At 31.1% G+C, this 26,810-nt stretch overlaps 3 protein-coding genes across 6 annotated transcripts; 2 read left to right on the top strand and 1 right to left on the bottom strand.

Annotated features, from left to right (window-relative positions):
* The first annotated feature begins 6,271 nt into the window (after positions 1–6,271).
* Positions 6,272–9,167, top strand: LOC115723256 (vesicle-associated membrane protein 724). The gene is made up of 5 exons (XM_030652699.2): positions 6,272–6,688; positions 7,774–7,915; positions 7,999–8,119; positions 8,660–8,722; positions 8,811–9,167. The coding sequence occupies exons 1-5, from the start codon at positions 6,499–6,501 to the stop codon at positions 8,958–8,960; spliced, it is 666 nt and encodes a 221-aa protein (XP_030508559.1). The 5' UTR covers positions 6,272–6,498; the 3' UTR covers positions 8,961–9,167.
* A 3,831-nt stretch (positions 9,168–12,998) lies between these two features.
* Positions 12,999–16,929, bottom strand: LOC115722299 (uncharacterized). Of its 3 annotated transcripts, none has more exons than XM_061104526.1 (7): positions 16,795–16,926; positions 16,011–16,085; positions 15,021–15,305; positions 14,831–14,897; positions 14,567–14,615; positions 13,446–13,490; positions 12,999–13,349 (listed from the first exon to the last, which is right to left on the bottom strand). In XM_061104526.1, the coding sequence occupies exons 3-7, from the start codon at positions 15,270–15,272 to the stop codon at positions 13,283–13,285; spliced, it is 480 nt and encodes a 159-aa protein (XP_060960509.1). In that variant the 5' UTR covers positions 15,273–15,305; positions 16,011–16,085; positions 16,795–16,926; the 3' UTR covers positions 12,999–13,282. The 3 variants fall into 3 exon arrangements, with proteins under 3 accessions (XP_060960509.1, XP_060960510.1, XP_030507331.2); XM_061104527.1 differs by lacking the exon at positions 16,011–16,085 and adding an exon at positions 16,368–16,418 and having other exon boundaries at positions 16,795–16,921; XM_030651471.2 differs by lacking the exon at positions 16,011–16,085 and having other exon boundaries at positions 16,795–16,929.
* Positions 16,930–17,089: 160 nt separating this feature from the next.
* LOC115722297 (short-chain dehydrogenase TIC 32, chloroplastic) lies at positions 17,090–20,564 on the top strand. Of its 2 annotated transcripts, none has more exons than XM_030651469.2 (9): positions 17,090–17,223; positions 17,312–17,437; positions 18,262–18,493; positions 18,719–18,798; positions 18,938–19,091; positions 19,216–19,294; positions 19,635–19,719; positions 20,015–20,061; positions 20,173–20,564. In XM_030651469.2, exons 2-9 carry the CDS (start codon positions 17,332–17,334, stop codon positions 20,335–20,337), a joined length of 948 nt encoding a protein of 315 aa, XP_030507329.1. In that variant the 5' UTR covers positions 17,090–17,223; positions 17,312–17,331; the 3' UTR covers positions 20,338–20,564. The 2 variants fall into 2 exon arrangements, with proteins under 2 accessions (XP_030507329.1, XP_030507330.1); XM_030651470.2 differs by having other exon boundaries at positions 17,118–17,223; positions 17,307–17,437.
* The last annotated feature ends 6,246 nt before the right edge of the window (positions 20,565–26,810 follow it).

Raw genomic sequence — 26,810 nt, forward strand, 5'->3', positions numbered from 1 at the left:
GGTTGCGCTATCCACCAAACACATATCATCACCATTATTTGTAGAATCATGTATAGAATGACAAATGTCCATTACTTCATTAACAAAAAAAAACATAATAAGTTCAAAATATAAATGCTTAAATATTAAAAGTTCATAACATAAACATGCCAAATAAAATAAACACCTTAAAGTAAATAAATGATAATAAAAAAAACATAACAAAGAAAAGTGACTAATTGTGGACATTCCCATCTCCATTATCGATATTCATGTTGTTATTAATGAGATCTTCATTAAAAAAATCTGCAACATCTAAGTGCGTAATATCCAAAGGCTCTTTGAGAAAACCATCATCTTGATAGGCAAAATTTGCTTCTATTTTCTCCTTTCCTTTCACAGATGCTTGATAAAGATCAGCAAGGTGTTTTGCCGTACGACAGGCGCGTGCCCAGTGTCCTTTTATTCCACATCTGGAACATAAATTTTCAGAATTTCTATGATTATTATTTTGAGGACCTTTTCCCTTGTTCTCAGTAGTTGTGCTTTTCATTGGAGTATATGAATTTTTATTTTGACCATTACGATGCCAAACATTGCTTCAACCGCGATCGCGACCACGACCGCGACTTTGATTATGGTCACGACCACGTCTATTACTTCGATTATGATCACGACTACGACTATGATTATGATTGTCAGCAATTGTAGCATTCACTTCAGGGAATGGGCAGACCCAGTTGGGCGAGATTCATGATTTTTCATCAAAAGTTCATTATTCTGCTCAGCTACTAGAAGACATGAAATCAATTCTGAATATTTTTTAAAATTTCGCTCTCTATATTCTTCTTTGCGGGAGCACATTAGAGGCATGAAAAGTAGTATATGTTTTTTCTAACATTTCATAGTCAGTAACTTTTTCTCCACACAACATTAATTTAGAAGTGATATTAAACATTGCAGAGTTATAATCACTTACTGATTTAAAATCTTGCAACCTCAGGTGCAACCAATCATTCTTAGCCTTTGGCAATATGACAGTTTTTTGATGGTCATATCTTTCTTTCAAATTTTGCCAAAGCACAAGAGGATCTTTTACGGTTAAATATTCAGATTTTAACCCCTCATGGAGATGATGGCGAAGGAAAATCATAGCCTTGGCCTTATTTTGTTTTGTTTCAGTATTTTGATCTTTGATGGTGTCTCCAAGACCCATAGCATCTAAATGGATTTCAGCATCAAGAATCCATGACAAATAGTTTTTTCCAGAAATATCAAGTGCCACAAAATCAAGTTTTGCAAGGTTTGCCATGGATAAAACTATATCAATATAAAGTGTAAATTATTAGACATATACATAAACTTTGAAAAAAAATACAACAAAATATAGTACAATATAGAATAAGATAATAAGATTAAACAATATAATATGATAAACAAATCAACACACATATATAATATATAAGCATCTATATAGATATATATAAGCATAGACATATATTGTATAAATATTAATTCATTTAAAAAAATGGCTAACTCGAATGTGTTTCAGTCAGATGAGTATATATATATACATATATATATTTAGTGTATCATGACTTTGAAGCAATTCGAGATCACATAACAAAAACATTGTCATACCTTGGTTAGAGGCTCGTGCTGATAACGTGTTATAAAATATTAGTATTATGTAATATTATAATTTAGAGAAAGAAAATAGAGAAGAGATGAGAATTTTCTGAGTGATTTATTCCAATAGGTGATCTCCTATTTATACACATACAAGAGTCAAATATTAAGAAACTAAGAGAAAGGGAAACTTAGAAAAAGGGAATATTGATTACATTAATGGTAATAAATAAAAGATTTGGACATCCACATAATTAATACTATTTATAACATATATTAAATTATATGAGATCCGATACTTAGTTGAACCAATAGCGATATTAACACATAAGAAGGTGCTAGGTACCATTAGTGCCCTTTAGCATTTCTCTTTGCATTATATTGCAAATATTTTAATTTCTAGTGAGAAAGTTGTAAAACCCTATAATGCTCAATGGAAAACCAAAAATAATAATTGACAAAAAAAAAAGGAGAAAAAAGAAAGTGCAACAAAGAGGGGCAAAATAGACATAAATCCGTATTCAGCGGCTATTGTTGACTCCTTTACTTGTGTTCATAATTAAATACCCCAACTTCCAACAATACCCTTGAAAATTGAATTTTGAATGACCAAGATAGAGGTGCTCAATGTGAACTAGACATATAATAGAGGGGTATTATTGTCATTCAATAGCTTTGTGCCACTAGTTATAATTTGTTCATAATTATTCTGCCAACTTTACCATTAAAATTGAATTAATTGTCGGCTTAAGAGAGGGAATCCATGTCTAACAAGTCACAAGTTCTCACTTTCAGCAACCCTTTATGTCAAGTTGCTACTTAAATAAAGTTTTAATTAACATAAAGTTTGTTCTAAAATAAAACGACTCATTTATAACATAATTAAATATTGAAATCCCAACAAGCAAAATATTTATATATATGTATATTTAAGGCTTTGAGCAAATATGCACAATAATTGGTAAAGTTTATATGTAAAATGTAAAATAATGATTGTCACATTCTCAATTCACACAAAAATTATTATTGATATAAAAAATTTGAAAAATACTTCTTCGACTTTTACATTGGTTTATTTTCAATTAATAAAAAATTCGAAACCGAAAACTATTAAGAGAAAAATATAGAAGTTGAATGAACCGAAAACATAAGTACACCGAAAGGGTAGGTCTTTATTTTCTTTCTTTTTTATTGTAACACACAAAAAAAATATTTTAACAAACTTATATTTTAAAATACATTGACAAATTATATACATATACTAATTTACAATAATAAGTATGCTACAATAAATAAAAAATAATTTAATAAATAATAATATGTTACGTACACAAAAAAAATAATAATCTAAGTCTCATAATACACCATATATGAATTAATATAAAGTAATTTATTAAAAATTCAACAACATAACGACTATAAAACTGAACGTTTCAATTTGAACCTACAAATAACAACTAAAAACAATGCAAAATAATCACAATATCGTGTAACAATACAAAATTTATAATTATTACATTACATATTACTTAAGTTAAATTAATCTTATAGAACATAGAATATAATAAATATAAAAATGATTTACATAGGTATATTATACATACATTAAACACATTACTTTAAACTCACACTAAACGATAGTCTTTATCAATAGAGTTCGTAAAAAAATATTTTTGAATTAAAATTTGTTTGGTAGGAAAGAGAAAGAAGGATGGATGAAGAGTAAAAGTGATGGAGATGATAATTGTTCTCACAGGAGCACCACGTGTGTGCTTTTACAAACTTATTTTAATCTAATTTGTTAGCTTAAGAAAAATGAGGTTTAATTTAAACTTTTAATTAAAATAAACATAATTGTTATTAAACATAAAACTGTCGTTGATTATGGAAATCCCCTGTATAAACTTTTACATTCTGCTCTAAAATTTATTTTACAAAATAAGATTACATTTCAAAACACTGCCAAAAGGGTGGATCCTGTCCACTAGTAGCCGTGGCATTGCAGTTGATATGTACACTGCTGGAAAACCTCTAACTCATGGTTGCTTTGCTTACCCTTCCCTTTACCTGCACCACAAAGCATCCGTGAGTCACAGAGACTCGGCAAAAAAAGCTATTAAATCACACACAATGCAAAATACAAGTAATAACATCTTGATACAGCATACATACTCACCATTCAACATATATTCAACAATACATAATAATTAAACGTCTACAAGACCAGACAATCCCAATGCCTCATAAAGTACCATTACCACTCGTCATTCATGAGCTACGTATGTCACTGTCGTTGCCTGATAAAGCGAACGATAAGTAAAACCAATCTACGGTTTCAAACGAGTAATTAGGGTATTGAAGACCAATGTTTTATATTATTTCATAATAACTAAAAATATAGGCAACCTGAAACCAAGTTCACAAATGGTCAAGATTAATGTTGACGGTGCTATTTTTCAGGAACAAAACAAGTTTGGCTTTAGGTGTGTGGCTCGTGACACGAACGGAATCCTTCTTGAAGCTATTTTTGCATCTCGGTTTGGGGTGGTTAAGCCTGAAATTGCCGAGACAATTGGGATTAAGGAGGCCTTAAGTTGGATAGAGAGAAAACAATGGTCCAATGTAGTAATAGAAACTGATGCTTTGGTGGTGGTTCAAGCTATTAATAGCTCAATTTTAATGCCTTCTTAGTTTGGATTACTTGTTGGTGATTGTCGGGCCTTAATCTCGTCTTTAAATAATGTTTCTTTAAATTTTGTTAAACGATCTGCAAATAGGGCTGCTCATTGTCTTGCTAGAGAGTCTTGTTTTTCGTCAGATTGTATTTTTAATCAGCATAATATTTCGGCTGATTTCAAGTCTATTGTAATGGCCGAAAGTGTTTGAATAAAATTTTCACTTTGATTCAAAATATATATATATATATATATAGGCTTCCACATTAATCTAATATGGAGTTAGGGTATGAAAGACCTTTATTTTCTATTATTTCTTAAAAATCAAAAACATAGGAGACTTATGTATTAACTAAAAAGTATTAGATAGTATTATTACACATGGATTAAATTTAAAATATCGAGACATATATAAGAATATGAGCTACTCCACTCGTAACCAGTTAGTCTTGAGATAGAATCCCATAATTCTTGACATGGTATCAGAGCCATATTCTCGCTATCGATCCGCACACCTACCAGATAGTTAGCCGCAAGCGAGCAAATGGTACTCCCGGCCGTGAACAAGAATAAGCGAGCAAATAGAACTCCTAATCGCGAACACAAATAAGCGAGCAAATAGAACTTCTAACCACGAATAAAAATAAGCTAGCAAATGATACATTATGATAAGATGACTCAAGATTGGTAAGCAAAAAAATAACTACTATTTTGAGGGAGAATATTAGATAATATTGTCCCACAAATATTGAACCATATATAAAAATATGCGCTAATCCACTTATAACCAATTAGTTTTGAGATGGAATCCCATAATTTTTAACAAGGAATGATTTTTTTTTTCTTTGATTTTCTTTTTACATTTCATTTGTATTCGAGTTATATTATTTTTTATAGTAGTATTTTTTCGCAAATCTTTTTGTTTGTATTTTTTTTTCAAAAAATAACATTGTTTTTACTTTGTTTTAATATAGCAATAATATAAAAATAATGTTTAAAAGTTTAAAATTATAAAAAAATATTAAAAAAAAATTGTACATAACACTTGCTAGTTACAGGGGCCGGCCCTAGGCATAGGCGGGCTAGGCCCGTGCCTAGGGCCCACACTTTTCGGGGGCCCACAAAAAAAATAAAAAAAAAATTATTAGGCTTTTATTTAAGTAAAATTTAAGTGTATTATAAGCTACAAATATTTATAGGTTAGTTGGTTGAGGTGGATGACATAATGTCGGTCATGGGTTCAAAGCCCATAACACTCTTCTTTTATATATATTTTTTTATATATTTTTAAAGGCCCCAAAATTTAATTCGTCTTTGACCCATATATTTTCAGGGCCGGCCCTAGTTACCAAGTCAAAATAAAAAAATAAGATTTTTTATTTTTACACTTCAAAATAAAAACCCCTATTGCAAACCCAAATGAGGCAATTACATTGTATACCCATTTTACTTAACTTGTTTTAATTTTTACCTCTATTTTTTATATTTTTTTAGATATACCCACTTTTAGAGATGATGTCCCTATTAGACCCTTTAAGTTATGTAAATTATATGCTAAGTAGAGAGTAAGGGTATATTAGACAATCTACTCAAAAAAGTGGTTATATTTTAATAAAAAAATAACTCAAAAAAGTGGGTATATTTTAATAAAAAAACTACATGAGAGTATTTTTGATTAATGAATACAAAAAAGAGTTATTTACTTATCCCTGCAACTACCTTATAAACTCAAACTGTAAATTTGAAAAGAAAATTAAGAAAACAGTATATGAGGGAATTCAAAAAATAAAAATAAAAATAAAACTTGTGTATTTGTTTTTCATTACATTAAACTTGGTAACTATCAAGTTATAATCCCTAAGATTTTGGTATTTTGGTGTATTTTATAATAAAAAATATTTTTTTAAAAAAACTGTATATACATATTTTTGTTAGTAAATTGTTTTTAAATATCTGGTTACAATAATTTATCAAAAAAAATCTAGTTACAATAATTAGAAAAGAAAAGAAAATAGAATGAAATTAAGAAGAAAGAAACAATATGCTTTTTTTTCGTGGCAACAACACTATTTTAAATCAGAAAATTATTTCTTTCCAACAAACTAAGGAAGAAAGCAGCAAATAGTTTTCAGAGATTGATAACGTAGAAGCAGAGCAAAGCAAAGCTTCTTAGTTCTCTCTCCCAACTCGGTTCTAAATCAGTGGGAACCAAAATATGACTCAGGAAGCGTTCATATACAGCTTCGTCGCCCGAGGCACTATGATCTTGGCCGAGTACACCGAGTTCACCGGCAACTTTCCAGCCATTGCGGCTCAGTGCCTTCACAAGCTTCCTTCTTCTAACAACAAGTTCACCTACACCTGCGACCATCACACCTTCAATTTTCTAGTCGAGGATGGTTATGGTAATTATCACACCATTCCTGATCTCTTCGTTTCGTTTAACCACTTCTTTTTGTTTTCTCGAGAAACAAACAGAGTAGAATTTTGAATTGCATGTGATGGCTGTTGGATCTAGTAACTAATAGTGTTATATGATTTGGGTTGTACTTAGTTTGGTGGAAGAACCCCCAAATATTGATATGTTCTTAACTTGGACTGGCTGGGTTTTCGGTGTTTTCGATGAATTTGCTGATTTATCTCCCTTTACTGCTAATTGAACTGTTAAAATAGGCAAAGCTTTTTCTTTTTCTTCACATGTATAAAGCTTGTTCAGTGGTTTTTGTATGTTATCATAGGTTAAGTGTTCTCTTAGCATTCTTTTCTGATTCGGCTCAAGTAAGTGTGATTGTGTTATTGTTTTGTGTATGTTGAGCTTGAATTTTATTGATATTCAAGACTGAAATCATTCTACTACTTGTTTTTACCTTAATTAAGCGTGATTGTGTATGTGTGTCTGTGTATCTTATGTGCAGAGCTTATTGATCTTCAAGCTTTCTACTAGATAGCTTTAGCTCAATTTAGAGTAATTAAGTTATTTAAGTAAGATAGAGAAATTAGCTTATGGTGGTGTTTATTTGTTATTGTTGAAGTGATGAGCTTTTATTTGTGATTTATTGTATTACAGAAATCCCAAATTTTGTCGTTCTAATTATATTTTTCTTACTTGAAGTTAATGGAGTTCCTAGTTTTGTTCTCTCTTTTATTAGGTTATCCTTTAAGTGGTCTCAGATTAGAATTACAAGCATTCCCTTTTTGCTCACTTGATAGGACAATCTTTTACTGCTACCATACGGGTACAATGGTTGTTAAACCAATATAGAAATCATTTAGTAGGACACAGGTATTTAAAGTTGGGGGAATAATTTATGTTCCATTTATTTATAATCAACATTTAATGCTTACCCACTGAAGATGAAATGCTACGTTTAATATCTGTTTTTGTGTGTGCCAATGTGCTTGTAGTTGTAACTCTAGAAAATGGTTCTTTTTTTGTTCGGATAATCTTGTGGTTATGAACTTTATATGTCGTTCTCTATGGAATTTGCAGCTTACTGTGTTGTTGCCAAAGAAGCTGTAAGCAAGCATATCTCAATTGCATTTTTGGAACGAATGAAAGCAGACTTTAAAACGAGGTATGGGGGTGGTAAAGCATCTACAGCCATTGCCAAAAGTCTTAACAAGGAATTCGGGTATGTATCATTATTCTCGACAGGTACTTTGGATATGCAAGTACCTTTGTATGTTTCAAACTAATGGTTTTGAAAAATTGCAGACCCATAATGAAAGAGCACATGAAGTATATAATTGATCATGCCGAAGAGATAGAAAAGTTGTTGAAAGTGAAGGCCCAAGTTTCAGAAGTTAAAAGCATAATGTTAGAGAATATTGATAAGGTAATCAACTGTGAAAAAAAACAGGCAGCAGCTAGAGGATATATTACTGTGCCTATGACGTTTATACTGATCGTTTGTCTGACTTTAATTTTATACTTCTGTTCTTCTAAATTATCTTTTTTAACCATAACCATATATGTTCAACTTGGTTGCAACTAGAAATTTGTGCTTCTTACTTTATTCTTGTTAACTTCTATTTTCGGGAAAGGGGATGTATGGAGTTTAGGTGTTTGTTCATTTGATATGGGTGGTAAATCAGTAAACCACACTAAAATAGAAAATTTCGCTTTGTTTATCCTCTTCCGAGTTAGGAGCAAGAGCAAGTCTTCTTTAGCTAGCTTTAGTTTAAAGATTGCATTAGGCATCCAAAATCCCGATGTTCAGATGCTCCCTCTTGCTTTGGTATTCAAATTGGAGTAGTACCACGAAAAACAAAACATCATTTTCGTACCCAACATTGCATGGTTTATGGTATTTCAAATGCATAAAAATTTTAAATTTCATTATTTTTGACTCCATCCATAACATCATATTTTGCAGACTATTGATAGAGGGGAAAACCTTACTATTCTTGTTGACAAGACTGAGGATCTACGCTCTCAGGCAAGTTGTCGAAAGAACAACTCACTAAGAATTGTTGAATTTCTCTTTTAATAAGTTGCTAAACAGCTTTACTCTTTGTAACATTCAGGCCCAACAGTTCAAAAGTAAAGGGACACAAATCAGAAGAAAGATGTGGTATCAGAACATGAAAATAAAGCTTGTTGTTCTTGGAGTCCTGTTACTTCTGGTACTCGTAATTTGGCTTTCCATTTGTCATGGTTTCAACTGCACAAATTAGCAGGTAAAATTTTAGACTAAAGAGGAGTTTATTCAAAATATACAGGTCATGAGCTTGAATTTCTTAGCTTGTGTTGAAGAGGGGAGAGAGAGAGAGAGAGAGAAAAAGAAAAAGAGAGATCTATTTCATTCTGGTATTTTCTTAAAATGAAACTGTACAAGTGTTTGAGTTCAATTTAATATAGCAGCAATTTATTTTTTCTAAAAATATTTTCTATTGTTGAACGATTAGGTGAGATTTCTTTTTTGGTATATATATATTTACGTTTTATTGGAGATTAAAACTGAGACCAATACTGCAGAAGTAATGAGATATGAATTTATTCCTGAAAAAATAATGCTTCAAGAAAAAAGAGGGGGCTTATTCATAATTATACTGGAACTGGGCTTGAAGCTGTAAGGATTAGGACTCTTCCATTCTGGTTTTGGTTACAATGAAAATGTGTATCATCAAATCAATTCTATTGTTTCAAGTCAAAATATGCCATTTTCAAAAAAAGGAAAATAAGAGAAGGATGGTATGTTCAAAATTGATATGGATAAACGGCATTTACAGTTTTGTATACATTTCAAGTTTTTTCCTTTTAAAAAGAAAAAAAGAAAGTGGAAGACTCTCCTTCAATCTTAACAACATAGCCATAAAGGAATGGGAAAACCCAAGTGGCGTTCCAGAATCATTCTATCTTTGATAGTGAAAAGTTAAGCTATCAAAACATCATAAGGTCTTTCACGGGTAACTTTGGCCTCCGCCATAACCAGCACCGTTGGACTTGACACTCGCATTCACCTGCTTCTTCGAACAATTTGTTGGACTTGACACTTGCATTCACCAGCTTCTTCGAACAATTTGTGGTGCGCTTTCTCCATCATGGGCAAGAGGTCAAACTCGAACTTAGCTTAGACAAACACAAGATGGGTATAAACTCAAAATAGTTCTTTATTTGCTTCCAAAATGCTTTTAGAAGTTCTCAATAGATGATTAGTGCCAAAGAACAGTCTCTTAACATATTAATGGGGGCCAGGATGCAAAGAAAATAGTAAGGGGGAAGAATAATTTATATATTTTTATATTAAAAGTGGATCTAACGACAATTCTTAGTTTAACGATTTTGTAATGTTTTTTTTTTGACAAAAAGTAAATGGAATGTTAACATCGTTAATTATCTCAAAAATAAGAATTGAGTTTCTCCTAATGATTGACCTACTTATTTTTCTTATTCGAACCCAAATCCAATTCGCCCATAAAGAAGTCGATAGACCTTCTACTACTCCTCATTGATCATTAATTTTCGAGTTGATACAATTTTAATAGATGATTGATAAGGCTTCCGTTGATGGTTTTTGATTCTAAGATTGAATCACCTTCTCCTTACAACCACACTCCAAGACCACACCATATAAGTTTAATAGATGATCGATAAGGCTTTTGAGAATGGAAAATCGGTTGGGTTTTGTTTTTTTTTTGCATGTAAAGACTGAGTTGTCGCAGTCGATTGGTTCAGTTCTTAATAATGTGACAAAATCTGAACACCAAGTTCGTGGCTCAAAGCTAGAGACAAGAGTAGACAGCTTAAAACATATATTGGGATTTTCAAATAATCACCAACCCTAAAAAACATGGATCTTCCCCTTCCCCTTTCTCTTTCACCCTATTCTCTCACAATAAAGCTTAATATTTCTCAACAATGGCATTAGTTTTTGACAATCCCCAACCTCACCTTCTCTCCTCTTTCCATTGCATAAGACTGTTTGTTATACCTATTTTTTGCAAAAAGTAAAATAAAATGGCTACTCTTGCATAAGGATTCACAAGCCAAGAGTGTCATGAAGACTAGGGTTGTATAGAAAGTCATTCAATCCAATCCCAACCGATCGATCCAATCCCAACCGATCGATCCAATCCCAACTGATCTAATGGAATCGGATATCCAATCATAATTGGATTGGATCGGATGCAAATTTTAAAAATCTAATTGGATCGGATCGGTTCTTGGATGAGACATCCGATCCAATGGATAACCGAACCGATCCAATCCAATATCATCCAATGTCCATCCAATCATATTTAATATTTATAATTTTATATATTTAATTATTTTGTTTTAAAAAAATATATTAATTATTAATAGGTTTTACTGTGCACCTGCACACATTGATTTAATATTTTATATAATATGTACATTTGATGTATTAGACTTGTTTATTAAGACTTTTGCTTATTAAGTTAGATTTTTATTATGGGATTATGAAAATTAGGTTGAATTTGGATTAAACTATTGTTTATTATTGGATTATTAGGTTTTAAATTATGTTTTTTCATATATTTTTTTCTTTTGAATGAAATCAGCCTAAGTAGTGGCTAAAATGGATTGGATTAATCTATTGGATCCATCTAATGGATCTAATCCAATCCAATAAAAAACCAGTTAAAGCATCCAATTGATGGAACCCATCCAATCCAATACATCACTGGATCGGATGACTCAATTCAATTGGATTGGATCGGATGACAAAATCCAATCTCCAATAAATAATTGGATTGGATCGGATGGGTCCAAATCCATTGGATGTGATCTAATGAACACCCCTAAATGAAGACACTAAAGTCAACCTTGCGACTTTGAGCAAGACTTATAAATGTGTCAAATGAGACATCCTTCTTGAGGGCTCTATGACACTTCTAGAGGACTCGAAAACATCAACCAACCATTTGGTGTGGGGACTCACACATCCAAGTGTGCCCAATCTAGGGTTCATGAGCTCGCGTGAGCTTTTTCACTCTGGAAACCTAAATCCGTCAAGAAAACCAACAAAGACTTGACTCATTTGGGCATGAAACGACTTAAATTTATGCATAAAGTCAACATGGCATTAAACCCTCAAGGAACAAGGCATATGCGCCCATTGCCATATATAAATGGCAGTGCTCTTCAATTTTGGAGAGCATTGCCACAAGAAAATGGCAGTGCTCTTCAATTTTAACGAGCACTGCCACAAGGGAATGACAGTGGTTGCTACATACAAATCATAAAGGGAAAATTGTTCAAATGTGTTCCTTCAACAACAAAGAGTGCAAAACAAGTAAGAGAAACCATTTCTCACCAAGGACCAACCCTAACCGACCACTGCCATCTATGTGGCACAATGAATGGCAGTGGTCGGCCATGAAGAGAGGAAGTGAGATTTTTTGCCAACAATACATTTGTACCAATGATATGTCAAAACTAAGTGAAAGAAGCCACCAAGTGGTATGGAAATCACTTGGCCAACTACTGCCACAATTTTGGCATATTTGGTGGTGTGATTATTTATTTTGTTATAGAATAAGTTCTGTTTATATTTATGCCTCAGTATATTTGAATTGAGCCTCACATTTTTTTTTTAAAAAAAAATTATAACCTATTTTATGAGGTATAATGTGTTATTAGTTTTTACTCATTTTGCTGTGGAACTTGTTTTGTTTTTTTTAATTTATGTTCTAGTGTTTTAAGAACTAATTTCCTCTTTGTTTTTTTAATTATAACCGGTTTGAGTTATTATGTATTATTTGTTTTTATTCATTATGTTATAAAACCGATTCTATTTTAATTATATCTGATTTGAGTTATTTCGTGTTATTTATTTTTATTCATTGTAACACTTTTAGATCAATTATATTTTAATTGTAACTGATTTGAATTATTATTTTATTCATTATGTTATAAAACCTGTTTGAGTTATTATTATGTTATTTGTTTTAATTCATTATGTGATAAAACCAATTCTATTTTAATTTATATATGAAACATCTAACTCTGATAACTTTTCTGATAGTAATAACAACTTCGGTAACCTTTCCGACAACTTTTCAGAAACAATGGCTTTTCCGACAATAATTGTTACTATAAATTTTACCAACTTTATTTATGATATTTTATTTAGTTTCTCATATTTTAATTATTATTTATTTTTTATTCCTATATTTTTTTCATTATTTATTTTTATCATATAAAAATAAACTTTAATAATTTCTCTCATATTTATAAAAAAACCCCAAAAGTTTAGACAATGCTGAGCCTGTTTCAGCCATAGATCCATAGTGTTTTCCATTATAGAAAGTAAACAATGTAACACATATAGCAAGAATTTACAAATCTTCTTAAACATTATATGCCAAATCAACCAAGAAGGCCACATTGTAATTTCGTTTGCATTGGCTAAAAAGCTCGTAATGATTAGTTCTAGAAACCAAATCCAAGGAGCAAACTGTCTTCGAAGACACTCGCCAAAATTTCTTGGATCATTCTGACATGGAAATACTCAAGAAATCAGAGATTTACAGAGTCAAGGAATCCGAAGGAGCTTGTTTACAGCTGAATCCAGCACATCGACATTTCTCCTCAAGATTTTTCTTCAAGAGCATTAAGGAAACGTCGAGATTATTTATGCAACACAGTACTACATCTACATTAACTTATATTGAAAATGAAAACAATATAAAGGATACAATTGTGTGGCTAGATTGTCAACACCATTCATTTCCTCGTTTAATCTGCCAAAAAAACATGTATATTGTAAACTTTAAACGTTATCACACACTTCAAACCAACAAAAATGATTTCCATTCTGTTTCATACTTGTATACATTACTCATTAATTAAGCTGTAAAAGTGGCTTACTCTTAAAATGTTACAAAAATATTACAGTATTCCTCCAAATTCTCCTAGTTCATGTAGGAAACTGCCTTATGATCTCACACAGCAAGAGATCTCCAATGAACACACCCGAAAAATATTCCACAGAACCAAAGCACAACCTCACACATGGCGTTTGGTTGGAGGTAATAAAATTGAATGGAATGGAAAGGAAACAATTTTCATTCGATTCTTTTGTTTGGTTGCATTTAAAATCATTGTAATACCATTCCGATGGAATGACCTTTCCATTATTTTGGTGGAATGACTATTCCATTTTGAAATGGAAGGAAAGATCATTCCAATGAAAGATTTGAAAAAATTTAATAATTTTTTTTATCAATTTTTTTATGCATTTTAAATTTTATTCCATTTCTATTCCAATTCCCATTCCTATTCTTATATTTTCATTCCTCCCAACCAAACGCCACCTAAATTACTGAATTCCTCTGTTTATTGATTGTGCAATACTTTACAAGTCTTTAAGTATTTCACTCTAGTTACAATGAGTATTAGAAACTAGTATTTATAGGCTAACTAAAGACTAATGCACTAACTGAAGGTAGTTAAGACAGTTTGCTTACAACTCAATAACAGAAAGGGTTACACTTAATAAGAGAGGTAGACATTATAGGAAGATGAAGATTTGTAAAGATTGGGTTTCTCGTATATAATAATAATAATAATAATAATAATAATTTAGAAATCGTTAATGTATAATATATTAAATATTTATACATATAATATTTATAAGACTTCTTTTCTTATTACAATTTACATGATCGATTTGAGTGAATTAAAAAAAAAAGTATTTTGTGTCAAAAGAAAAAGAAGAGCATTTTTCATTATATAGTATATAAATATTCTAACAGTTCAATGCCTGTGATATAGCAAATTTTGCAAAACAATCATAGTTCATAGTTTAAAAAAATACCTTAAACATGAATTGATATATCGATTTCCCTTTGTTGCAGAATCAAGCACTGCAGTTGAAAATAAATTTGCTTCAGAATAGACATATTTTCTCCACATTGATCTTGCAAAGATGTTGTAAGTAATACTTATGTATATATTATCTGCTTTCTGCAATCTTAGGTAAGATTATAAATAAATAAATAAATAAAAATCATAACATCAGAAACTGTGTTATATTACAATATATATATGCATATATATTCATGTATATATCTAAACATACCGGATTCTTGAAGACGACCAGCAGCATCGCTTAAACAATGCATATGGTCAACAGAGTTACTAGTAACCTACAAAACATTGTTCCACAAAAACTTTCACAAGTCCAATTTCGCTGTGTTTTCATTTTCTCAAAATCAAAACAGAAATTTGAAAAGGAAAAACAACAGCATCAAGAAAAGAAGAAGACTGACCCCGGAGAGAGCCACACGAAGAGAGGCGAATAGAGATGCAAAGCTCTCTGAAATCGCTATTGAATCCCTTTCGACAACTTCAAGAGCCTTCAAAATCTCGGCTCTGTTAATCGGTGGTTCTGACTCGTACTGACCATCATTGCCCTTAGCAAAATTAGTAATGGGTTCAAGGCCTGTTGGTGAGATCAAAGTTTGGGAGCTTGTCGAACAAGAATCCCCATCCAGTGCCTCCCCTCCTACACTTTCTTCCATTTGTCACAGTTTTTATCGGATGCAGCACCCAATCTGTAAACTGATTTAGTGAATATTTGATTGATCGAATATAATAGTCAATAATATATAATTGGTTCGGCTGAATCTGAAAAATTATTTTAATTCAATATTTCTAAACAAATATTGTATGATACATCTATGTACTTTTTTTTTTCCTTTACTTAACTTGCTCAATACTTTGCTATTACCTCTAAATACCATTTTTAAATAAATAAATTTAATATAAACATAATGACATCAACCTAACATTCATTGTTAAAGCACAAAAACAGTTAGGTTGGTTAGCTTTTCTGTTAGAATTAGTTAGGATTACAGTCACTTGTTGTGTTAGTTAATTGTTGTAATTCTGTTTCTATTTTTGTTAGAGATTGCATCAAATGTTATGTTTAGCTCAATCAATGAAATCCTTAATAAAAATAAGAGAAATCTGAATAATTGGGCGGATAGGAATTTGTATTTTGCTGGGAGAGCTCAACTTATCCCCCGTTCTGTTGGGCATTAGGAATTTTTGGATGAACATCTTCATCCTTCCTCAGAAGATTGTTGCTGCTATCAGCAAGTGCTGTAGAGATTTTCTTTGGGGCACTAATGAAAATAGAAGTAAATTTCATCTTCTTTTTTGGGAAAAAGTTTGTCTTCCCAAGAAGTTTGGTGGTATTGGTTTTTGTGAAGTTTGGTGTATAGATATTCAAACTTAATATAGCAATTAAAATATACCTCCGACTTAATAAATTAAGTGATAAGTTGCTGCAGAAGTTGAGACTAAAATTCCCACTTGCAAAGAGCCCAAGCCTAAGAAACAAGAATAGAATTTGCATTCTCAGTTTGGTACATGAAAGGACAATGATAAGTAAACAAAAATTGAAAACAAATGACCACCCAAATAGTGTAACTGGGTCAAACAACTCAAACCATTATGTTAAGCAAATAGTAATACATGAAAGTGTTAAGCTTTTATAGATTGCAGTTGCACCTAGTACATTTGAGTCATTTTTATTTCTAGCTAGAACTGTAATACAATTAAACAAACAATACTTAGATAAGATAACAGTAAAGAAAAGGCCACAGACTCACAGCTATGTCCCAGCAAGGAATTTCCAATTGGAAAAAGAATTAACCAGGCTCCTGCAATGCCATTGGTACTGCTATTTTTTAACACACATAATTTTTATTAATTGTTCACTTTCTACTTTACACATAATTACTTACTTTGGTTAAATTCTATTTTCATTTATTAATTATTAATTGATTTTGTGTGATATTTCCTCTATGAACTTTCTCATTTCAAGTAGCAAAAGCATGGTAAGATTGGAGAAAGCATTAACCAGGGCGATTGGAGGAAAAATATAAGAAATGAGAGAACTGAGTCAAAATTGAAGAAGAAATCCAACAAAGCATTAGAAAAACCAAAACTATAAATGAAGAAGAAGAACCAAAGATCAGAGAACCAAAACCCATCAAACTAAAAACGAACTCAATAAACGAGAGTGAGAGCTCTAACCTCTCTTAGATTAGAGAACCTACTGACTTCTAGGTCTGGCCGAACAAGAAAATACCATCGTCTTTATTCTTAGATCGAAGAGAATCGGAGAAGAACTTCCAATCAACGGGACGGGGTCTCCTCCATTGTAATCGCATAAGAGAAATGGGGTTTTGAATTTCGATGTAAGTTATTGCATAAGCGGGGCGGGTCAGACCGACCCGAAATAAAAATAACCGGGCGGGTGCGGGGACCCAAATAGAGACCTGGATGAGCCGTGAAAAAAGCTCCATTTTGCCATGCCTACAAATTTAAATTTACATATACACACATTAAATTTAAATTAAATTTAGTATTATTTACATTTATTAGTATAGATATGTAAACTCCCCTAAATTTCGACAACACCAACAAAGAGACATCCGAGGTGGTCTGAGTGTGATTTACGAGGTTAGTTTTCTCTTACTATCGAAGAGTTGTGTTTTTAACTTTTTCAAAAGGGGAAGTTTTTATATGATTTGGATTTGGGTTAGTGCAGTTTGAGATTAATCTAGACAAATGTGGATATTTGGGTGGAAAGGGCCATCTGGGTTCTCAGCTCGTTCTACGGCAGAGGAAGTTACTCAAGGGATCGATGGAACTGGTCTCACTGCCATTGTTACAGGTCTTCTTTCAGAATCTGGGTTTTCCTTTTTTTTTTTATTCACTTTTTTTTTTTTTTTTTCTTTTGTGATGATTATGTAATTACTGGAAAAAGAGAAAAGGTGGTGCCTTTGTAAGAGGGTTATTTTTAACTTGAACAACTGACAACTGAGCAAGCTCACTGGAGGGGGGTGTGCTTGATTTGAGCATATTATGAAGGCTTTTTTTTCCATTGTTATTATTAATTTGGGTGTCTGGTAGATTTGGATTTTGATCAGGACTAAACTTAACTGTTCAAGCTGTATAATTAACTTAATGTTAAATTTGATGAAATTTTATAAAATCTAGAGCAATTGTAAATATATTCTATAAGATAATTGATTCAAAAAAGATGGTTGTAAAATTTTATGTAACTTTTCTTTATTATTTTCCTTCATACAATTTCTTCCATGCTTAAATCTGAGATCCAAACATAGCCTAGTGAATATGCATAGTTTTTTTAAGTCCTCTGGGAATAACATTAAAGGTCAACGATTGTATGCAGTCCAAGCCAGACCTATCTGGTTATCTTTGCTTGCTTTTCAAAGAGATTTTAAGAACCATAACTTTAAGCAACCGCATAGCATTCAAACAAAAATACATATATTGGTTACATATATTAGTTGATTTTACTTACCTATGGCACTATCAGTTCTTAAAATCAGTGAATCAAAACTTTAGTTTTCTCTCAGACTCAGAATCAAATATGTTAGCTTTTGTAGTTTGTCCACTTTTAGCTTCACTGATTGAAGTGGTTATATATGGCCAATTGCGTTATGATTTTTTACCTTCTTTTTTTGTATTCAGGAGCATCAAGTGGTCTCGGTGAAGAGACAACCCGAGTATTCGCTTTGCGTGGTGTTCATGTCATTATGGCTGTAAGAAATTTGGATGCTGGAAGGAAGGTGAAAGATGAAATAACTAAGGAAATCCCATCTGCCAAAATTGATATCATGGAACTAGATCTTAGCTCATTGGAATCAGTTCGGAAATTTGCATCCGATTACAAATCATCCGGTCTACCTCTGAATCTCCTCATGTAAGAATTTATATTCAAAGTGTTGTAGTTAAATTACATAATCCATTATGGCTTGGTAGCTGGCTGGCTCCCTTGCACACTTATATTTATGATGAATGTTATCCACTTAGTGCTCTATCCTCTAATGTTTTTGTTATATAAAAAATAATTAAACATAGAAACATATGTTTATTCCATCCTTGGATTTTTGAATTAACAAGTAATATTCCCTCTTCTTTGTGACAGTAACAATGCAGGGGTGATGGCAACTCCATTCATGCTTTCCAAAGATAATATCGAATTGCAGTTTGCAACTAACCATTTAGGTAAGAAAAGATCTGAGTAGAGAAATTAGCAATCGATCTATCTCTTGTTTTCAAGCTTTTTTTTTTAATCACTTGAAATCCTATTCTTTGATTTTCTGTGGAAGTGGTATCTTAGAGTTTTCTCATGACCCTTTTATAGGTCATTTTCTTTTGACAAACCTCTTATTGGAGACCATGAAAAAGACGGTACTTGAAAGTGGCAGGGAGGGAAGAATTGTTATTTTGTCTTCTGAGGCTCACAGGTTTCCATATAAAGAAGGAATACGTTTTGATAAGATCAATGAGGAATCAAGGTATCATTTTGGCTAAACCATTTGACAGTTTTATCCATTTTTTAACTGCTGTAGATTGCAGTAACTAATGAATTTATATTCTGAGTTGATCAAATGATAGTTTGAATTTCATTGAATGATACAGCTATAGCAGCATTTATGCTTATGGACAATCAAAGCTTGCCAACATACTGCATGCTAATGAACTTTCAATGCGTCTGAAGGTACTTAGCTTGAACTTGGAATGCATCGATTCAGATATCATTTAAATGATTTTAATTTAATGATCATAGTAATGAACTTTGAGATGTGTGTGCTTAAAATCATAAGCTGAAAAAAAATGATAAATGGTATTGTTTTCTACTCATTTCTTATGAAAGAATAAAAAGCTAATGCAAGGTTTATCAATTGAATACATGCCCTTTTTTGAAATAAGTTTTGTTTGTCTTTAGTTTATCACCATTTTCATTCAGTCTCTTCTGTTGACACTTTCAACCACACCCATCTCATTCTGCGAGACACAAAATTTAACTGTTCTCTCTCGTTATATTGTTTTTTCAACAGGCGGAAGGAATTGATATAACTGTTAATGCTCTACATCCAGGATCAATTATTACCAATCTTCTGCGCCATCACAGTATCTTGAATAGTATATCCTGAAACCCTTTGCATGTATTTATTTACACATGTTCTTATATAGATTATGACCAAACTCTAGTTTGGTTGGAATCATTCTGATTTACATGCTCAAATTCAATTGCTCATGCATTTTGTTAATTTGTTATTTGCTCCATATTACGGGTAGTGAGTGCTTCTAGTCATATATTGAGGAACATGCTATATTATGCTGCTATGCAATGTTATTTTGATCAGCTGCTGAGAATCTATTTTGATTTCCTTCCTGGCTCCTTATTGATATGTCCTTTCTTTTCGGTTTAATGCAGCCGTTGCTAATGCAGTTGGTAAATTTGTCCTTAAAAATGTTCAGCAGGTATGTTTTTACCACCACGAACAGACAACTCTTTTCGGTTTAATGCAGCCTTTTCTAGCATTCATGCAACTTCAGTTGTTTTCCTAACAAATTCTTGACGGATTTTTATAGGGAGCGTCAACTCAATGCTATGTGGCATTGCATCCACAGGTGAAAGGAGTGAGCGGTGAGTATTTTGTCGACAACAACAAATCGAATCCGACCACTCTTGCTAAAGATGCTGAATTGGCTAAAAAACTGTGGGATTTTAGCCTGAGCTTGACCAACCCCAAATAGCTTTTATAATTTGAAAGACTATCCAACTATTCCCCAAAACCAGCTGAAATGCTATTTATAATGACAGTTAATGCCATGTATATAAAAATGTGATTACTAAGTTGACTATTATGGTTCATCTACCTTGTTTGAAGTGAAATATTGAAGTAACCAGTGTAAATTTTACATTGGTCTTTTATATTTTTGTTGGAGTTGTGGACTTGAATGAATGTGACTCATTGAGAACATGTGTTTACTTCTAATGAAAGTGAAAATTACATGAAATATGGGATTTCATAACAAAGTTAGAAAAATATGGCATTTTTAAGTTTGCCACTCTTCTATGGCATTTTTTCACATTTAAGATTTTTTATGGTATTTGATATGCCATATTTTTATAAACTTATTATTCAATCCCATATTTTATGTTTTTGTTTTTAGCTTAATTAGTTTTATTTATTTTTTAATTTATTTTACACTTACACTTTAGGGTTTCTTTTTATTTGAAAAATTTACACCAAATATTACATTTTTTTTTCAAACATTACATTTTTAGTTTGACAAGAACATTTTATTTTTATACTTTTATTAATTTTTTTTTCTTTTTTACTTATTGAAACTTCAAAAAATTTTTTTTTTTTTTTGTCTTTTTTATATATTTTTTAGTCAATTTTGGCTCTCTTTTTTCTTTTCAACTTTTAAGTCAGTTGCTACTTTTTTTTTCTTTCTTTCGCTTATCTCTCTCTATTGTTTTTTTTTTAATTTCTCTTTGTGTCTCTCTTTTTTTTTTTTAAATTTTTTTTCTCAACCTAATTTTTTTCTCTTAATATATATAATAAGTGTACATTTTTTTATTTCATTTTTTTTTAAAAAAAATTAAACTTGTTTTTTATTTAAACTACTATTTGTTTTTTTGTTAAAAACTAATTATTCCATTAAAAACAGCAGAAAAAAAAAACCAGTTTCATCAACATCATCCTGAAAAAAAAAAAAACAATATAAAAAATCATAATCTAAAAAGAATCCAAACTTTAAAAACTAGTTTCATCAACATTGAAAGAAACTAATAATTTCATTTAAAGAATACAAAAAATAGTTTCATCAACAAGATAATGAAAAAAATTACAATCTAAAGACGATACTAACTTTAAAAACCAGTTTCATCAATATTAAAAGAAACGAATTATTTCATTAAAAGAGGCAAAAAAAAAAATAGTTTCATCAATAACATAATAAAAAATACACAATGCCTAATAACTAAACTTTTACAAATTAACGATACTAAATTTAAAAACCAGTTTCGAACATATAAATTTTATATCAATACCTAATAATCAAACTTCTAACTTCATTCTTTATTTTGGCATTTAATTTTTTATTTGCTTGCTCAAAAATTAGAGTTAATTTAAACATACAATATGCAGCAAATATAACAAAGAGAATCATAAATTAAAATCAAAGAGAAAAAAAAAAAGAAACAAAGAAAATTAAAGAGACAAAAGTGCAATAAAAACCATAAAAGAATAACAAAAAAAAAAAACAGTGGAATGTGAGAAACTAGTTAGTAAAACAACCAAAATAAAAACAAACAAATAAAAACCAGTTTCTTGAAATAAATTAATAAAAAATTGAATAAAATTCAATTATGAACAACAATAAAAAAAAATTAGTTATAAAAACTAGTTACTTAAAAAAACCAGTTATGAAAATAATAAAATAATATGTGTGTCAGTAATTGATTAATTAAAATAAAATAAAAATTGTTGTTCAAATATCATACAATAAGAAAACTGGTTTTATACAAACTAAAAAATATATAATAATATCATAAAAATTGAGCAACCCTATTAAAGAACAGTTAAAATCTGTGAAACCAGTTTCAACATGTGAAACCAGTTTTGACGTTATAAAAAATCATAACAAAATACAAATGTTAATAATAAAGTTAATTGAAACCAGTTTCATGAGACAATCAAATAAAACCATACACACACAAATATACAAAAAAAAAAAATACTAATCACAAATATAATCAAAACAACACATAATGTCTACCAATAATTTAATAACAAAATATAAATGTAAGTTTCCAACCTAGAAAAAAAATAATAAAAAAGTAACTTGAAAAAAAATTCTAATAACATAATGAAACTATTTTTTTTTATTCTTTTAATGAAATTAATAGTTTCTTTCAATGTTGATGAAACTGATTTTTAAAGTTTATATTATCTTTAGATTATAATTTTTTATATTGTTTTTTCTTCAGGATGATGTTGATGAAACTGGTTTTTTTTTTTTCTGCTTTTAATGAAATAATTAGTTTTTAACAAAAAAAAACAAAGAAAAAAAATAGTAGTTTAAATAAAAAAAAAAACAAGCTTAATTTCTGTAAAAAAAAAATAATATCTATAGTTGAGATCATTTTTTATTTATTTTAGTATTTTATTTTTTTAAAAAAGAAATAATAAATAAAAAGAAACACAAATTTAAAGTTTTTTATGGCATTCCTCAAGACTTTTTCCCATATTTGTAAGTTTTTTAAAAAAATGCCATATTTAGTGTAATTAAGTTTTTATGCCATATATATCAAAACTTATCTTTATTTTCCCATATTTTTGTAAATAGCCCCTAATGAAATTCCACCCAATTAATCTCATGATCAAAAGGGTCGTTGGTTGCTCAAGTAAATGAAAGCGAGTTAACTTTAATGGCTGCGAGAACCTTGCAACTTAAGGTATTTTGGATATTAAAGAGGTATTTATAATTATTGATTATTGTAATTTAATGTACCTAATGTTGATGCAAAAATTTGATCAACATTCGCTAGCTATATTGACGAGAAAAAAATATAAGTTGAGTAAATAAATACTAAATATAGAGACAAGATTTATAGTAGTTCCGTCCCCGTGTTGCAACGTTAATGCAATTACGTCTGCTTCGAATTTTTATTGCTCACGAGAATTTTAAGAAGTTGACTAAGGCAAGAGTTTTATATTTTTAGAGAGAAACTGGAGAGAAATACTTTAACTTTATGTGCTCAATATAAAAAATGAACTAGTGGACTTCTCTTTTTATAGGGAATGTGAAAAATGAACTAGTAAAATTCTCATTTTATAGGGAAGGAGATTCTATTAAAATAATACAAAATATATGAAAAAATCGCTATGGGTTGATCTTGGCCATTGGTGATGATCTACTGGCTAAAATTGACTTTTGAATCTCGTATGTTAGATTGTTTTTGGGTAATTAGAAAATAGCACTTGTCTTGGGGAAAAATTTTAGAATTGATTTTTTTTGGAATTGCGATATGAGTATGAGACATGACTTGAAAAAGCTTTAAAATGAAAGTTGAATCGCATCAATCAGATCAATATTGAGGGAATTATGGTCATTTTACAAAAGGCTATTCAGGACCCAGCGCTCAGGTTGACATTCCAACGTTAAGCTGGACGTTGGGTGAGTGAAAATACGTCTAGACTTGTATTTTTTGATGTCTAAGTGATATGTTGACACTACATAATCAATTTCCTCGTTTTGGTGAAGTTGTTCACCAGTTCTCGGATATGTCGCTTTTTTGTGAAATCCGGTAGACTTGAAACTCTTCGAATTTGTCAATATTCCACCTTACCGAAAAGGTGAAATGTCAAAGTGTGAATTTAACTTGCCACAAGTCGTAGATCTCATTTACTACGACAAACTGTTAGATGCTCGAGACAGAATCAAAATCATATAAGCAAAACCTAGCACCAAGCCACACATCAACCTGGGTGTTGAGTGCTCTTCGGGGTGTTTCCCAGGGCTCATTTTGATACTTTTATGACACTTGAGATTGCAAACGAGGTCTCCTCCTCAATTTTTGACCAAAATAAGAAGAATTCTCGGAGCAGAATTTGTGTTTGAGGAGTAGAAACATGCAAACTAGGTTGCATAACAACGAGGGTGTAGGGCCTAACATCCATGTCAACCTAGGTGTTGGGGCCCTGTTTTGGCCCCAAAATAATCTAAATTATATGTAAATGTTCTATACTTCTGTGGTAAATTAGACATAATTTACATTAAGCATAGAAATCCTAATTGCTACACAGACCATACAGGTAGTTTTGTCCAATATCAAAATCTATGTCTATTCAATTATAGCATAATCAACACTCACTTTTCAAATTTTGTATTGTAATCATAAATAAATATTTGGTGATCAAGCTATTATAAGCATTAAACATAAATGAAATAGATGCACGTAAGAAATTGAGAATGAACTAAAATTACAATAAAACCATAGAAAAATCTCAAACAATATCCATTAACACACTAATTAGAAATTTAGCTACTCATTATCATTCTAGACAATTGATTAAGACTAATTAAAAATATAAAAATAAAGATACAAGAAAAAAAAACTCTTTGAAGATCAATGGTTGTATAGCCTCCAAAATCACTTCCTCTCTCTATTTTCGTCCTCACAAAAGTCCCAATCAAAAGCTCCTTTGAATTTTTGAAATAGGGTTTAAAAACCCCAATCGGGTCAACTTTTAAGCATGCGGGCCGCAACATGGTAAAACCCATGTCGTGGCCCGTGTCCAATTTACAAAATCCCAAAAGTAGAATTTTTGGGAGCGTGCCGCAACATGGTCTGGACCATATTGAGGCGCGGGTAGGCACTTTCTGGGTAGCAAGCTTCCTGGTACAATGATCGATAATGTTTTGGCCATAACACTTTCAATATTGCTCAGAATTGGACGATTCATGATATTTTAGAAAGCTGAAAGAGAGATCTAGAACTTTTATATTCACAATATTTTTTCTAAAAGTGAACACATCATAGTTAAAAATTGGCTTGAAACATCAGACTTGATTTTCGATCACAAACAAAGCGTGTTGAGCATCCAAAACTTAGAATCTTTCACACTATTATACCTTAGAACTCCAAATTCCATGATAAATTCATCATATTCATCTTATTTAACATGTTTCTTCTTATTTTTAATTTATATGATGAATTTTACTATTTAAACCTGAAACAAGCAGAAAACAAGCATAATTTTGCACAAAATGAATATAATCAGCTGAAACACACATCTAAAACACTTCATAAAATGTACCTAAAACTGACCTAAATCTGATAATGAAGCATAAATCTTGGACATTATTAAATGATTGTACCTATACCAAGTGACATAAGTAAAATCGATGATGGTTCGATTTGTAGGGGAAAATTTTGCTCGGTATAAAACCATCAAAAACCTTCTAAGCCATGGGAAAAAACCACATTGAGAAGTAGATTGCGCTAGATGAGAAAATTGAAGTTATTGAGTTTGATGGTGAATATGGTTGATTTACAGAAGGAAGATTTGGAACATTTTGAGAGGAGCTATTTAGAGTGTAGGGAGATAAAGAGGAAGAAATCAAAAAGTGGGAGAAGGAGGTAGTAGTAGGAGCTGCGACGCCGGAGCTGGAAAAGAAGGTCGCTGACATGGTGGATGATTCGATCGGATCGATAGACAAAGAAGAGAGTGACCCAATGAAAGACAAGGCGAGGCTCTTGCCTATGCTCATTTTTTTTTTTTAATTTCTTTTCTTAATGTATACAAAAAATTAAAGTAAAAATAAATTACCTAAAAGAAAATAGGTGTCCGTCCCTTCTAAATAAATATATATAGTTACATTTGTATATTGAATACTACAAATATAAGAATTCGTGACGGTCCTAAAAACGATTTTTTTCGGGGACCGTCGCTAAAAAAATTAAGTAACTATTTAAAACCGTCGAGAAAAATTTAGTATTCCCAATGGTTTAAAATCGTAGTAAACAAAATAGGTAATGTTTTTTTTAATAAAATGTGATTTTTTAATGGACTCTTATACCCGACGATTTAAAACCGTCGGGTACAGTATAGGTGACAGTTTAAAACTGTCGCCTATAAGGGTCCATTAAAAAATCGTCACCTACTTCTCGCCACATTTTCCACGTGCCCGCCTACTTTTTGTCTATTTTCCACATGCCCACCTATTTCTTCTCCATTTTCCACACCCTAAAATGAAAATCATAACTCTTCAAAACTCCACACACGCCTCCGCACCATCGCCCTCCTCTCTCGCCGTCTTCCTCCCTCTCTTGATCTCCCTTTCTTGTTGTCTCTCTCGTCCATCGATCTCCACCCATCTCTCCTCATGTCGGTCTCCCTCTACTCTCTGTCGCGTACGTCGGACCACCACCACCTCCTGTCAGTGTTCCTCTCATCTCCGTCTTATACATCGGACCACCACCTCCTCCCGTCCGTCTCCCTCTCTCTTTTTCTCTCTCCGAGCTAGATATAAATATATTTATTTATTATATATATTTATTTTGTTATTGTATAAATTTAATGTGTTTTAAAATTAGTTGTTATTGTAATAAAATTAATTAGTTGTTTTATTTTAATTTAAGTAAAATTATAAAACTAATGTAGGAAAAAAAAGGGAAAAATAATAGTAGAAAAATCTGTATTTTTTTCTTT

This window comes from Cannabis sativa, chromosome 9 (assembly GCF_029168945.1).
Source record: "Cannabis sativa cultivar Pink pepper isolate KNU-18-1 chromosome 9, ASM2916894v1, whole genome shotgun sequence".
NCBI lineage: Eukaryota > Viridiplantae > Streptophyta > Magnoliopsida > Rosales > Cannabaceae > Cannabis > Cannabis sativa.

Coding starts and splice junctions, on each gene's coding strand:
- LOC115723256 (XM_030652699.2), top strand. CDS start 6,499: ATGACTCAGGAAGCGTTCATATACAGCTTCGTCGCCCGAGGCACTATG. Junction 6,689..7,773: donor TCTAGTCGAGGATGGTTATG/GTAATTATCACA, acceptor TGGAATTTGCAG/CTTACTGTGTTGTTGCCAAA. Junction 7,916..7,998: donor AGTCTTAACAAGGAATTCGG/GTATGTATCATT, acceptor GAAAAATTGCAG/ACCCATAATGAAAGAGCACA.
- LOC115722299 (XM_030651471.2), bottom strand. CDS start 15,272: ATGGAAGAAAGTGTAGGAGGGGAGGCACTGGATGGGGATTCTTGTTCG. Junction 14,898..15,020: donor TTCGTGTGGCTCTCTCCGGG/GTCAGTCTTCTT, acceptor AATGTTTTGTAG/GTTACTAGTAACTCTGTTGA. Junction 13,491..14,566: donor TATATCAATTCATGTTTAAG/GTATTTTTTTAA, acceptor TTTTTTTGGCAG/ATTAAACGAGGAAATGAATG.
- LOC115722297 (XM_030651469.2), top strand. CDS start 17,332: ATGTGGATATTTGGGTGGAAAGGGCCATCTGGGTTCTCAGCTCGTTCT. Junction 18,494..18,718: donor CTACCTCTGAATCTCCTCAT/GTAAGAATTTAT, acceptor TCTTTGTGACAG/TAACAATGCAGGGGTGATGG. Junction 19,092..19,215: donor AAGATCAATGAGGAATCAAG/GTATCATTTTGG, acceptor TGAATGATACAG/CTATAGCAGCATTTATGCTT.